The sequence below is a fragment of the Amblyraja radiata genome, chromosome 1 (genome assembly GCF_010909765.2).
Source record: "Amblyraja radiata isolate CabotCenter1 chromosome 1, sAmbRad1.1.pri, whole genome shotgun sequence".
NCBI lineage: Eukaryota > Metazoa > Chordata > Chondrichthyes > Rajiformes > Rajidae > Amblyraja > Amblyraja radiata.
In genome coordinates, this window is record NC_045956.1 from 34002918 (window position 1) to 34017424 (window position 14507).

Consider the following 14507-nt stretch of genomic DNA (forward strand, 5'->3'; position numbering starts at 1 on the left):
GGGGAGAGAGAGAGAGGGGGGGGTTGAGAGGAGAGAGAGGGGAGAGACAGGGGGGGAGTGAATGGAGGGAGATAAGAGGGAGGGGGGAGAGACGAGAGAGGTGAGGGAGTGAGGGGGAAGTGAGGGTGAGAGAGGGACAGAAAGAGGAAGAAGAGAGAGAGGGGGAGGAGAGGGGAGAGAATGGGAGAGAGGGGTGGTAAAGGAGAGGGGGAAAGAGAGAAACGGGGAAAGAGAGAAATAGGGGGGCAAAGAAAAAGAGATAGAGACAGAGGAGAAAGAGAGGGGAGAGAGGGCAAGGGGAAGAGTGAGGTAGGAGGGAGAAATGGGGAAGAGAGGAGGAGAGGGGGAAGAGAGAGAGGTGAGAGGAGAGACAGAGAGAGGGGAAAGAGAGAGGGGAGAGTGTGGAGAGGGAGGGAGAAAGAGGTTGGGGGGAAGCGAGGGGGAGAGAGAGGAGAGAGAGAAGAGGGGGAGAGTGAGAAGAAAGAGGGGGAGAGAGAGTTAGGGGAAAGAGAGGGGAGAGGGGGAGAGAGAGGAGAGAGGGGACAAGAGAGAAGGGGAAGAGTAAGGTGGGAGGGAGAGAGGGGGGACAAGAGAGGGGAGAGAGTGGGCTAGAGTGAGGGGGAGAGAGAGAGGGGGGAGGGAGAAGAGAGGGAAGGGGAGAGAGTGAGAGGGGGAGAGGGGGTGAGAGGAGAGACAGAGGGAGAGGGGGGAAAGAGAGGGGGAGTGGAGAGATAGAGTGGGAGAGAGAGGGGGGTTGAGAGGAGAAAGAGCGGAAGAGAGGTGGGAGAGAGAGAGAGAGAGTCTCTGTGTCGAATTTGCCCAGGTGACTGGCATGGATCAGGCTGCGCCTCGGTGCATCCTGGAGGACAACCAGTGGCTGCTGGAAGTAAGTACCAAGCACTGGGTAGAAATGGTGGAATATAGTGGACTTCAAATGGGGGTGGTTGGTGAAAGCATCCTGCTTGCCTGCTAGATTTTCACTTACTGTAACTGCAGGAAAAATGTTCCCGATGTTGGGGGCGTTCAGAACCATGGGTCACAGTTTAAGAATAAAGGGGGGGGGGGCAGTTAGGACTGAGATGAGGACAAACTTTCTTCACGTAGAAAGTTGTGAATCTGTGGAATTCTCTGCCACAGAATGCAGTGCAGGCCAATTCACTGGATGTTTTCAAGTGAGAGTTACATTTCGTTCTTGGGGCTAACGACATCAAGGGATATGGGGAAAAAACAGGAAAGAGGTACTGATTTTAGATGAATAGCCATGATCATATTGAATGGCAGTGCTGGCTCGAAGGGCCGAATGGCCTATTCCTGCACCTATTTTCTATGTTTCTATGCTTGAGTATATGGCAATAAAACTCGATCGCTTGATTTTGAAGCATTCATGCATGGTGGAGGCATAATGTAGTCATAGAGTGATACAGTGTGAAAACAGGCCCTTCGGCGCAACTTGCCCACACCCGCCAACATGTCCCAGCTACGCTACCTGCTTTTGGTCCATACCTCCAAACCTGTCCTATCCATGTATCAGTCAAACTTTTTCTTAAATGTTGGGATGGTCCCTGCCTCAACTACCTCCTCTGGCAGCTTGTTCCATACACCCATCACCCTTTGTGTGGATAAAGTTTCCCCTTAAAAAGTCACCTCTTAAAAATACTTCATACAAAGAACATTGAAATCATACTTCTACAGTGCACTAAAACATGATTTTAATACATCAAATTTCAAAAAGTTCCTACCCTTCTTCCACACTCTCTCCCCACTCGGTTGCTCCACTCCCTCACCGGATACCCCCAAGGCCAGTGATCAGTGATCGCACAGCCTCCCCCCTTTCAAAAACGCTCCAATCCAATTTAAAGCATATATATTGCATTCAAGTGTAAGTTATAAGACTCGCTACAGTATGCACCATATTGCACAATTTCAAGCTGAAAAATGCAAATGTTCCGTACCAATGGGACGGGGCACCCTCCTCCTACCCCCCCCCCCCCCCCTCCGGTCGCAATGCTCCCTCGGGCTTGGTCTCTCGCAAATTTCTCACTCCCAACTCTCACCCAATGTTGGCAGCCCTGGGAAAGATGTTGTCAAGCTGGAAAGGGTACAGGGAAGATTTACAAGGATGTTGCCAGGACACGAGGGTGTGAGCTACAGGGAGAGGTTGAGCCGGCTGGGACTCTATTGCTTGGAGCATGGGAGGATAAGAGGTGATCTTCTAGAGGTGTATAAAATCATGAGGGAAATAGATTGAGTCTTTTGCCCTGTAGGGAAATCGAGAACCAGAGGACATAGGCTTATTGTGAGGGGGGAAAGTTTTAATAGGATTCTGAGGGGTAACCTTTTGACAGTGGGTGTGTGGAACGAGTATCCAGAGGAGGTAGTTGAGGCTGGGACTATTAGAATGTTTAAGAAACATTTGGACAGGTACAGGGATAGGACAGGTTTATGGGCCAAGCGCGGGCAGGTGGGTTGGCGTGGGAAAGTTGGGCCAAAGTGCCCGTTTTCACGCTCTGTTTCTCTGTGGCTCAGTGGTTCTCTGGCTCTGTTTCTCTGCGGCTCTGTGTATCAACGTGCCGCCAACCTTGTCTTGCAGGGACAATGCCTTTGACTACCTGGAGTTCCGTCTGTGGATCGGCTTGTGGTCGGCCTTCCTGACTCTGATCCTGGTTGCCACGGACGCCAGTTTCCTGGTGCAGTACTTCACCCGCTTCACTGAGGAGGGCTTCTCCTCCCTCATCAGCTTCATCTTCATCTACGATGCCTTCAAGAAGATGATCAAACTCTCCCACTACTACCCCATCAACTCCGACTTCCAGGTGGACTACGTAACCATGTTCAGCTGCACGTGCCTGCCACCTGTCCCAGGTAGGAATGGTTTCCCCTCTCTCTGATCAGCCTCCTCCTCTCTGGCCACAGAATGGAGCTGTCAGCTAGTTAGTTAGTTAGTTAGTTACTTAGTTAGTTGGTTTAGTTTATCATCATGTGTTCGAAAGTACATTGAAATGCCACAGAATACGCAGCCATTCCACCACTGCTCATTGTGCCAGGGCTCTTGTGAAAAGATGGGTTTCAAAAGAAATTATCTTATTTAATTTCTTGTCATGTGTACCGAGGTTCATTGAAAAGCTAGTCAGCAGGAAGACTTTACATGATTACAATCAAGCTCTCCATAGTGTACAGATACAGGATAAAGGGAATAACGTTTAGTTTAGTGCAGTTTATTGCCACGTGTACAATGAAAAGATATTTGTTGTGTACTATCCAGACTGAAGAACCTGTTCTGAACCTTCTCATGACCCTAGTTTCCCTCTCCCCTGAATCTTAGTCTGAAGAAGGGTTTCGACCCATTCCTTTTCTCCAGAGATGCTGCTTGACCTGCTGGGTTACTCCAGCACTTTGTGTCTCACTTCAGCGGATAGTCTATACAAGATTACAATTGAGTCATCCACAATGTACAGCTGCATTATAAAGGGAACAACGTTTAATGCAAGGACACAGAGTGCTGGAGTAACTCAGCGGGTCAGGCAGCATCTCTGGAGAACATGGACACAGAGTGCTGGAGTAACTCAGCGGGTCAGGCAGCATCTCTGGAGAACATGGACACAGAGTGCTGGAGTAACTCAGTGGATCAGGCAGCATCTCTGGAGAACATGGACACAGAGTGCTGGAGTAACTCAGCGGGTCAGGCAGCATCTCTGGAGAACATGGACACAGAGTGCCATGTAAACTCCGATTAAAGATTATTTGAGGGCCTCTAATGAGGTAGGTGGGAGGTCAGTACCTCGATGATGCTGCTGGCCTTGCCACCAGGACTGTCCAGCACAGGAACAGGCCCTTCGACCCACAATGTCCTTGCCAAACATGATGCCAAGTTAAACTAATCTCCTCTGCCTGCACGTGACCCACATCCCTCCATTCCCTGCATATCCACGTGCCTATCTAAAGGACCCTTAAAGGCCACTATTGTATCTGCCTCCATCTCCACCACTGGCAGCACGTACCAGGCATCCAACATCTTCTGTGTAAAAAACTTGCCCCTGCACATCATCATTAACACTTTGCCCCTCTTACCTTAAAGCTATGCCCTCTATTATTTGACATAGAAAACCTTCTAACTGTCTATGCCTCTACTAACGTTGCCTCACAGCATGACTGCTTGTGGGGGTGAGCTGCCTTCTTGTTGTACTGTCATTGGTGAAGGTGACGGTGAAGTTGTGGGTACCTCCCCACAGTGCTGTCTCGCAGGGGTGGTAGTTCCAGGATCAGGTGACGTGCTCGGCTCTGGTCGATGTTTATTATTGTCGCGTGCACCACGCTACAGTGAAAATGCTTTGGTTTGCGCGCAACCGAGGCGAATCATAGCAAACACGAGAACGTCAGCCGGTGCAAAAGAGAAAATAAACAGAATATCGTGTTACAAAAGAAACGGCAACATGGTGGCACAGAGGTAGAGTTACAGCCTCACAGCGCCAGAGCCCCGGGTTCCATCCTGACGACGGGTGCTGTCAGTACGGAGTTTGTATGTTCCCCCCGTGACCGCGTGGGTTTTCTCCGGGTGCTCCGGTTTCCTCCCACACTCCAAAGACGTGCAGGTTTGTACGTTAATTGGCTTCTGTAAATTGTAAATTGTCCCTAGTGTGTAGGATAGTGCTGGAATACGTGATCATTGGTTGGTGTGGACTCAATGAGCTGATGGGCCTGTTTCCACACTGTGTATCTAAACTAAACTAATCTAAACTAAACTAAACTAAGATGCTGAAACCTTGATCAAAGTGCTGGAGGAACTCAGTGTGTCAGGCAGCATCTGTGGAGGGAATGGATAGATAGTGTTTCAGGTCGGGGCCCGATGGAGTAGGGGGGATGGTGAAAACTGGAAGAGAGGGGTGGGGGTAGGACAAGGCCTGGCGCGTGTTTGGTGGATACAGGTAAGGTGGTGATTGGCAGATGGGTGGAGTAAGTGACAAAGGCAGCAGGTGAAAAGAAGACCTATGGGGGTCAGATACAGAGAGAAGTGAAGGAATGGGATGCAAAGTCGGAGGGAGGGATGTGGGTGGACGGGAACGGGGGAGGGGAAGGGCAAGAGGGGGTATTAAAGGGGAATGTGGGATTCGGGGTTGGGAGATAAGCGTAGGGAGAAGAGGAAAGGAACAAGTGAGTGGGGGTGGTGCGGAGGGGGGTAGGGGGACATTACTTAAAGTGGAGAATTCAACGTTGTAAGTTACCCAACTGCAATATGAGGTGCTGTTCCTCCAGTTTTCATGTGAAACTGCAGTTGCTGCTTCATACCAAAGATAGGCACTAACTGCTGGAGTAACTCTGCAAGTCGGGTATCTGTCCATGTTCTCCAGAGATGCTGCCTGACCCGCTGAGTTACTCCAGCACTCTGTGTCCATGTTCTCCAGAGATGCTGCCTGACCCGCTGAGTTTCTCTAGCATTCTGTCCATGGTCTCCAGAGATGCTATGCTATGGTCAAGAATAGGACAGTTATAGGCAGCTGGGATCAAGTGTACCCCAGGAGGAGTTTTGGGAACTAAGGAGTAAGCTAAAAAAGGGGGGAAAAGGTAAAAAAGGGGCCAGGAGATTGTTCAAGAGAGTTTTTATAACCGCATAAAGCGAAAATGGGTAACAAGAAAGTGTGGGATCCCTCAGGAATCAAAGCGGTCACCTCTGTGTGGAGCCCCAGGAGATGGGCAAGGTCTTCAATGAGTATTTCTCCTCTGTATTTACCATGGAGAAAGACAGTAGGATGGAGGAACTTGGGGCAGTTAATGGAAGTGTCTTGAGAGCAGTCAGTGTTACGGTCGAAGAAGTACTGAAGGTACTGACTCATATGAAGGTAGACCTATCTCCAGGGCCTGATCAGATATTTCCGAGGACATTGTGGGAAACTAGAGAGGAAATTGCGGGAGCCCTGGTTCAAATTTACGAGTCATCCTCAAATACAGGAGAGGTGCCGGAAGACTGGAGGGTGGCAAATGTTGTACCTCTTTTCAAGAAAGGCTGCAGGGAAAATGCTGGGAACTATAGGCCGATGAGCTCAAGATCTGTAGTTGGTAAGTTGCTAGAGAGTATTCTGAGGGATAGGACATTCATGGAATTAGACGGACAAGGGCTGATTAGGATAGCAAATTGACTCCATGGAAGGAAGCAGAGGGTGATGGTGGAAGGTTGCTTCTCGGACTGGAGGCCCGTGACTAGTGGTGTGCCTCAGGGTTCGGTACTGGGCCCGTTACTGTTTGTCATCTTCATCAATGATTTGGATGATTAGCAAGTGGGTGGTTTTGCAGATAGTAAAGATAGTTGTCAAACATTGCAGCAGGATCTGGATCGATTGGCCAGGTGGGCTGAGGAATGGTTGATGGAATTTAATGCAGAGACATGCGAGGTGTTGCACTTTGGGAAGTCTAACGTGGGCAGGACCTACACAGTGAATGGTTGGCCTCTGGGTAGTGTTGTAGAGCAGAGGGATGTAGGAGTACAAGTACATGGTTCCTTGAAGGTGGAATTACGGGTAGATAAGGTGGTCAAAAAGGCGTTTGGGCCAAACGCAGGTAGGTGGGACTGGTGTAGATGATGCATGTTGGTCGGTATGGGCGAGTTGGGCCGAAGGATCTGTTTCCATGCTGTAAGACAGTATGACTCTATGACTCTCAGGTTTGCAATCACTCTGCTCTAGATGGCTGGGATTGATTACTTTGTCTGCGGCTATCTTTACTCTCTGCATTGCAATTTAAATCGCTCTGGTGTGTGTTTCCTCTTTAAGTAGGCAGCTGGCAGAGTAAATTGACCTTGTTCACTGTACAATGGACTGTTTTTCTTTGAGTCGAGCCATACACCCCACCCCAAATCCATCAGCCGACACCAGGGCAGCAATAAATACTTGTATTATAAACAAGCCCACATCAGGTCAGCTCTGAATCAACTCTGGACTGCCCGGGTCACTTCAGATCAGTTTCGGTACAAGTTTAGTTTAGTTCAGAGATACAGTGCGGAAACAGGCCCTTCGGCCCACCGAGTCCATCCCAACCAGTGATCACCCCGTACACTTGCACTATCCAACATACTAGGGACAATTTACAATTTACAGAAGCCAATTAACCTACAAACCTACACGTCTTTGGAGTGTGGGAGGAAACCGGAGCACCCGTAGAAAACCCACACAGTCACAGGGAGAACGTACAAGCTCCATACAGACAGCAGCCGTAGTCGGGAGATGTAAACAGAAAGAATGAATCCAGTTATTGAGGCTCCCGTTGTCAAGGTTTAATCATGAGATTGAATGTAACGGGAAGATACCCGGATGTTGTGAAGACTATCAATAGTTATCGATGTACAGAGCGGTCTCGGGGTTCAGGTCCATAATTCCCTGAAAGTGGCAACACAAGTGGATAGAGTGGTCAAGAAGGTGTATGGCACAAACAAAGAACTGCCAATCCCGGCCTACAAAAATAGATGTCTGAAAAATGGTCCCCACCATCCATGTTCTCCAGAGATGCTGCCTGAGCCGCTGAGTTACTCCAGCACTCTGTTCCATGTTCTCCACAGATGCTGCCTGAGCCGCTGAGTTACTCCAGCACTCTGTTCCATGTTCTCCACAGATGCTGCCTGACCCACTGAGTTACTCCAGCACCTTGTGTCCTTTACAGTATACGGTATGCTTGCCTTCATTGGTCGGGGCATTGAATGTAGGAATCAGTAAGTCACAATGCAGCCTCATAAGACTTTTGGTCAGGCTGCTTTTGGAGTATTGCGTGCAGTTCTGGTCGCCCCCATTACAGGAAGGATGTGAGGCATTGGAGGGTGCAGAGGAGGTTTACCAGAGTGATGCCTGAATTAGAGGGTTCTCGCTACAGGGAGAGGTTGGACACACTTGGACTGTTTTCTCTGCAAGCCAGAGGGTGAGGGGAGATCTGGTAGAGGTAAATAAAATTTATGAGAGGCATAGACAGGGTAGATAATCAGAATCTTGTTCCTCGGGTGGAAATGTAAAGAATAGAGGCCGTAGTTTTAACACTGTACGTGTTGGTCCAGCTGTGGACTCACCAAAGTCGTATATAACTGAAACCTCATCTCCCTACTTTGGTCAATACCTCCTCATACTTGTATCAGATAATACCATACATATATACAGTCAAGCCAAACTCCAGTACAATAGGTAGAGCAAAGGGGAAGATACAGAGTACAGAATATAGTTCTCAGCATTGTAGCCGAAGGGGTCATGAGGACATGTAGTGACAGGAGCAGAATTTGGCCATTAGGCCCATCAAGTCTATTCTGCCATTCAATCGTGGCTGATCTATCTCTCCCTCCTAACCCCATTCTCCTGCCTTCTCCCCATAACTCCTGACACACGTACGAATCAAGAATCTATCTATCTCTGCCTTAAATATATCCATTGAAGGCCTCCACAGCCTATTGTGGCAAAGAATTCCACAGATTCACCACCCTCTGTCTAAAGAAATTCCTGCTTCTCTCCTTCCTAAACGAACGTCCTTTAACTCTAAGGCTGTGCCCTCTGGTCCTAGACTCTCCCACTAGTGGAAACATCCTCTCCACATCCACTCTATCCAAGCCTTTCACTATTTGGTAAGTTTCAATGAGGTCCCCTCCCCTCATCCTTCTAAACTCCAGCGACTACATGCCCAGCGCCGTCAAACGGGAAGAGGTGAACCAGACAGTGCCCTTACTTAAAGAAGGCGTGGGTCTTCTCCAGGTGCCCTGGTTTCCTTCCACAACCCAAATTACCCCCAGTGTGTTGGGAGTGGATGGGAAAGTGGGATAACAGAATGTGTGCGATGGTCAGTGTGGACTGGGTGGATCTGAGGGCCTGTTTCCATGCTATATCCTTAAACTAAACTAAATCAAACCAATCTAGTCCTATCAGGCAGCACTTGACGTGTATCTCTGTAAACTGTAAGTATCCCCCAGTGTGTGGGTGAGGTGTAAAGTCCTTGGGGTGAAGGAGGAGTGAGGGGGGGAATAGGGATAGTTGATGGAAATGTGGGAAGAAGAAAATGGTGAAGAAGTAGAACCATGGAATTGCAGAGATGTGGAGAATGGACAAGGGGTAGGTCTGGCTGAGCCCATCAAAACATCACACCAAATGCTAGAGTAACTCAGCGGGTCAATCAGCATCTCTGGAGTCACTGAGTCATACAGCGTGGAAACAGACCCAACTTGCCCACACTGACCAACGTGCCCCAGTCCCACCTGCCCGCTTTTGGCCCATATCCCACTAAACCTGTCCTATCCTCGGGTTCCTATTAAATCTTTCCCCCCTCATCTTGAACCCATGTCCTCTGGTTCTCGATTCCCCGTCTCTGGGCAAGAGACTCTGTGCATCTACCCGATCTATTCCCCTCGTGTTATTGAACATCTCTGGCGTACACAGATGGTGCCTAAGCCAGGTGACTCTTTGTGTGCTAGTCGCACGAGTGGACCTTTGTTAGAGAACATGGATAGGTGACGTTTCGGGTCAGGATCCTTGTTCCGAATAAAAAGCTGTTGGTGTAAGTGGATAGTTATTGTTGGTGCCATGGATAGCAGGTTGTGCTTTCATGCTCAGCGTCTCCACAACATCGACATCTCCATTGACGTAGTCTGTAACTAGTTAACTTGAGCTCTTGTCCTTATTGTCGCTTTTGTTTACATTCAAAATACTTGTCTTGAACCAATTCTTCTTGCCCTGAAAGTGAATATAAATTGCCATGGTGTTGTGATCTGTGTAACCTGCAGATGCCTTCTGAATGAAGTCATCAATGGGTCCTGTCCAATGGGTCATGGTCCACCACACCATGTGCAGTGTAATGCATGGTCTGTTTGGCTACAGTACATGCCGTTCTCAGGAAGCCCGTGTACAGGCAGTAAACATGCAATGGTCATTATGGCTCCGTCCTGCAGACCAAGGAACGTTCCGGAGAGATCGAACAGACAAGTTCGAATATTGAAACAACCCCTGGGTCACTGGAGGCATGAACGCAAACCAGAACCACAAGACACACTGCAGACAGGGCTTGCACAGTGGTAGAGTTGCTGCCTCGCAGCGCCAGAGACCCGGGTTCCATCCTGACCTCGGGTGCTGTCTGTACGGTTTGTACGTTTTCCCTGTGACCACGTGGGTTTTCTCCGGGTGCTCCGGTTTCCTCCCACACTCCAAACATGTACATGTTTGCAGGTTAATTGCCTTTGGTAAAATTTTAAATTGTCCCTAGTGTGTAGGATAGTACTTGTGTTCAGGGTGATCGCTGGTCGGCACGGTCTCGGTGAGCCGAATGGCCTGTTTCCATTCTGTATCTCTAAAGTCTATATTGGAGCAGAATTAGGCCATTCAACTCATCGAGCAACTCCACCATTCAATCATGGCTGATCTATCTTTCCCTCTCAACCCCATTCTCCTGCCTTCTCCCCGTAACCTGTCTCTACCCCATGCACAACTTTGGTCTTTATGTTCAGGTTTATTATTGTCCCGTGTACTGAGGTACAGTGAAACGCTTTGTTCTGCATGCTATCCAATCAGATAATACTATACACAAATACAATCATGTCAAACTCCAGTACAATAGGTAGAGCAAAGGGGAAGATACAGAGTGCAGAATATAGTTCTCAGCATTGTAGCGCATCAGCTCTAGAGACCAATGTCCGCAATGGGGTAGAGGTGAATCGGACAGTACCCTAGCTTATGGAAGGACCGTTCAGAAGCCTGATAACAGAGGGGAAGAAGCTGCTCCTGAGTCTGGTGGTGCGCACTTTCAAGCTTCTGTACCTTCTGCCGAACGGGAGTGGGGAGAAGTAGGAATGACCGTGGTGGGACAGGGACAAGTCTTTGATTATGTTGGCTGCTTTCCCGAGGCAGCGTGAAGTGTCGATGGAGATCTCCTGATCTCCTTGCCACAGACGGCGATTGACCAGACTGCTACCTGGAGTGTTGTATGGGACAGATGGATACAGAGAAGCCAGCAACCTGACTTTGTAACATAGAATAGTACAGCACAGGAACAGGCCATTCGGCCCACAATGTCAGCTGAACGTGATGCCAAAGTAAAGTAATCTCCTCTGCCTGCATGTGATCCATATCCCTCTATTCCCTGCACGTCCATGTCCCTAAGAAAAACCCTCTTAAACGCCACTATCGTATCTGCCTCCACCACCACCCCTGCAGCACGTTCCAGGAACCCACCATTCTCTGTGTAAATAAAAACCTGTCCTGCACATCTCCTTAGTATTTGGCGTGTCTCCAATATTAGATTTTTTCATCCTGGGCAAAAGGTTCTGACTGTCAATCGTATCTGTGCCTTTCTGTCATTTTATATACTTTTATCAATTCTCCCCTCAATGTTCCAACCTCTCCATGTAGCTAATATCTCCTAATCCAGGCATCTTTTAGGTAAACCTCCTCTGCAACTATGGATAGAAGGGCCTGTTTCCATTGCTGTAGAATAAGGAACTGCAGATGCTGGTTGATGCACAAAGGGACACAGAGTGCTGGAGTAACTCAGCGGGTCAGGCAACATCTCTGGAGAACATGGACACAGAGTGCTGGAGTAACTCAGCGGGTCAGGCAACATCTCTGGAGAACATGGACACAGAGCGCTGGAGTAACTCAGCGGGTCAGCAGTATCTCTGGAGAACATGGATAGGTGACGCTTCAGCACAGACTCTGAAGAAGGGAGTCGACCGAAAAAGTCATCTATCTATCTATGTTCTCCGGAGATGCTGTCTGACCCGCTGAGTAATCCAGCAATTTGTGTCCTGTTTCCATGCTGTACCAGGCAACAGAAGGTTTTCACTGAACCTCGTTACACGTGACAATAAACTAAAGTGATCTTTAAATTCGTCGATGAAGGCTGGAGGGCTCTGGGGCATTCTGGTCAGTGTTGGCAAGGTGAACCAAAGGGCCTGTTTCCGTGCTGTAAAATTCACTGACTCGACATGCATGCAAATGGGGCTCACTCAGAATGCCACTGTTGCTCATATGGACAGGTCGGGCCGAAGGGCCTGTTTCCGTGCCATATCTCTGAACTGAATCAAAGTGAACCAACCTCAGTCTGCATCACCCAGCTCCCGAATGAAGGGAAATAAGTCATTCCGAGCGGAAGGTGATTAATTCTGCTTCAATTTACTCGGCCATAAGTTCCTAGGGTGTGTTTTTCTTTCTGCAGGGTTTGCACGGAAGATTAATCACTTCCCTAACCCTTTGCCAGTCTGACTGATCTGCCACTGCCTGAGTGAACTGTGTTCCACAAAGAAGGGTCGCCCATTCCTTCCGTCTAGAGATGCTGTCTGATCCGCTGAGTTACTCCAGCATTTTGTGTCTGTCTTCGGTGTAAACCAGCTTCTGCAGTTCCTTCCCACACAAAAAAAGGTTGTACGGCCCCAGGTCAGGATCATGGAGAGGCCTTTTGGCCCACAGATTGGCTGCTATGATTTCACCTGCCTCATAAAAGGTTCATAAAACTAAAGGACCAGAATTGGGCCATTCGGCCCATCATGGTTGATCTATTTTCTCCTCTCAACCCCATTCTCCTGCCTTCTCCCCATAACCCCTGACACCCGTACTAATCAAAAACCTGTCAATCTCCACTTTAAATGTATCCAATGACTTGGCCTCCACAGCCGTCTGTGGCAATGAATTCCACAGATTCACTGCTTTCTGACTAAAGAAATTCCTCCTCATCTCCTTTTTAAAGGTACGTCCTTTTATTCTGAGTCTGTCACATCTTTACCACATAATATTCACCAGTCTTGGTGTTGTTTTTTGTTAATGGAAAAATACAGCTCAAAAAAAGGCCCTTCGGCCCACCGGGTCCACGCTGGCCGTTGATCATCCGTTCACACGAGTTCTATGTTATCCCACTTTCTCATCCACTCCCATAACACCAGGGGCAATTTACAGAGGGCCGGTAAACCTACAAACTTGCATGTCTTTGTGATTAGTTTAGTTTAGAGATACAGCGCAGAAACAGGCCCTTCGGCCCACCGGGTCCACGCCGATCCGGGATTCCCGCACATTAACACTAGGGACAATTTTTACATTTACCAAGCCGATTAACCAACAAACCTGTATGTCTTTGGAATGTGGGAGGAAACCGAAGATCTCGGAGAAACCCCATGCAGGTCACAGGGAGAACGTACAAACTCCGTACAGACAGCACCCGTAGTCGGATTGAACCTGAGTGTCTGGCGCTGCATTCGCTGTAATGCAGCAACTCTACTGCTGCGCCACCGTGACCGGTGAGAGTAAACCGGAGGAAACCCACGCGGTCTCAGGGAGAAAGTGCAAACTCCACACCGACAGGAACCCAAGATCAGGAATAAAACCTGGGTGTCTGGCGCTGTGAAGCAGCAGCTCTACTAACTATGCCACAGTGCCGCACTAAAATTGGTTTATTATTAGCTTATTATTGTCACATGTCCTGAGGTACAGTGAAAAGGTTTGTTTGCGTGCTACCCAGTCAAGCCATACTGTACACGAGTACAATCAAGCTGTACACAAGTACAAAGTGAGCAAAGCCAGAGTGCAGAATGCAGTGTTACAATGTTATAGAGCATCAGTTACAGAGAAAGTGCAAGTAAAATAGATTCAAGATCTGTAGGGAGGTAGGTTGGAAGATCCTAGATTATGGGAGGATTGTTAACAGTGGGGAAGGAGCCGTTCCTGCAAATGGGTCTTGTGCTTTCACAGATACAAGGAACTGCAGATGCTGGAATCTTGATCAAAACACAAAGTACTGGGGGAATTCAGAAGAGTCGGGCAGCATCTGTGGAGGGAATGACCTGAAGTGTTGCCTGTCCATTTCACTCGTGCTATGCTGCCTGACCTGCTGAGTTACTCCAGCACTCTGTGTCCATGTTCTCCACAGATGCTGCCTGACCTGCTGAGTTACTCCAGCACTCTGTGTCCATGTTCTCCAGAGATGCTGCCTGACCCGCTGAGTTACTCCAGCACTCTGTGTCCATGTTCTCCAGAGATGCTGCCTGAGCCGCTGAGTTAGGAAATGTACAGGAAATATACTGGAAATAAACTGAATTTGTAGTGTAGCTCGTTAAATTCATTTAATAACCCGAGTCATTGAAAATGTGTTTCCTCCCTCACCCCAAAGACGTGTGGGTTTGTAGGTTAAGCGGCCTCTGTAAGTTGCCTCTCTAGGGGCAATTTACATGATCCCACTTTCTCATTTAGTGGATGAGAAAGTGGGATAACATAGAGCTAGTGTGAATGGGTGATCAATGGTCGGAGTGGACGTGATGGGCTGGGCGACCTGTTTCCATGCTGTATGTCAAAACTAACAAAAACGATAAAGTCTCTGGAGAAGAATGCAGTTTTTCGAGTTTTTGTTGTGATGGAGGGGATCACACCTTCAAAAGGGTCATGCTTTCTCTGCTTTGTTTGAAGAGGTATTTATGACTTGCAAGCAATGAATATCACCAGCCTTGTAATTCAGTGTGGACCCAGTGACCCGTATGTGTCTGACACGAGTGTCTCTCCTCCTGGTGCTCAATCCGGAGTCTG

General features: G+C 48.5%; 1 protein-coding gene across 4 annotated transcripts in view; it reads left to right on the forward strand.

Moving 5' to 3' along the window:
- Positions 1-14507, forward strand: part of slc4a4 (solute carrier family 4 member 4) — a 158448-nt gene that overhangs the window by 84511 nt on the left and 59430 nt on the right. For all 4 annotated transcript variants that reach the window (XM_033020316.1, XM_033020335.1, XM_033020327.1 and 1 more), the window contains exon 13: positions 2591-2862. In XM_033020316.1, the coding sequence (XP_032876207.1) occupies positions 2591-2862 (272 nt within the window). The remainder of the gene's footprint in view (positions 1-2590; positions 2863-14507) is intronic.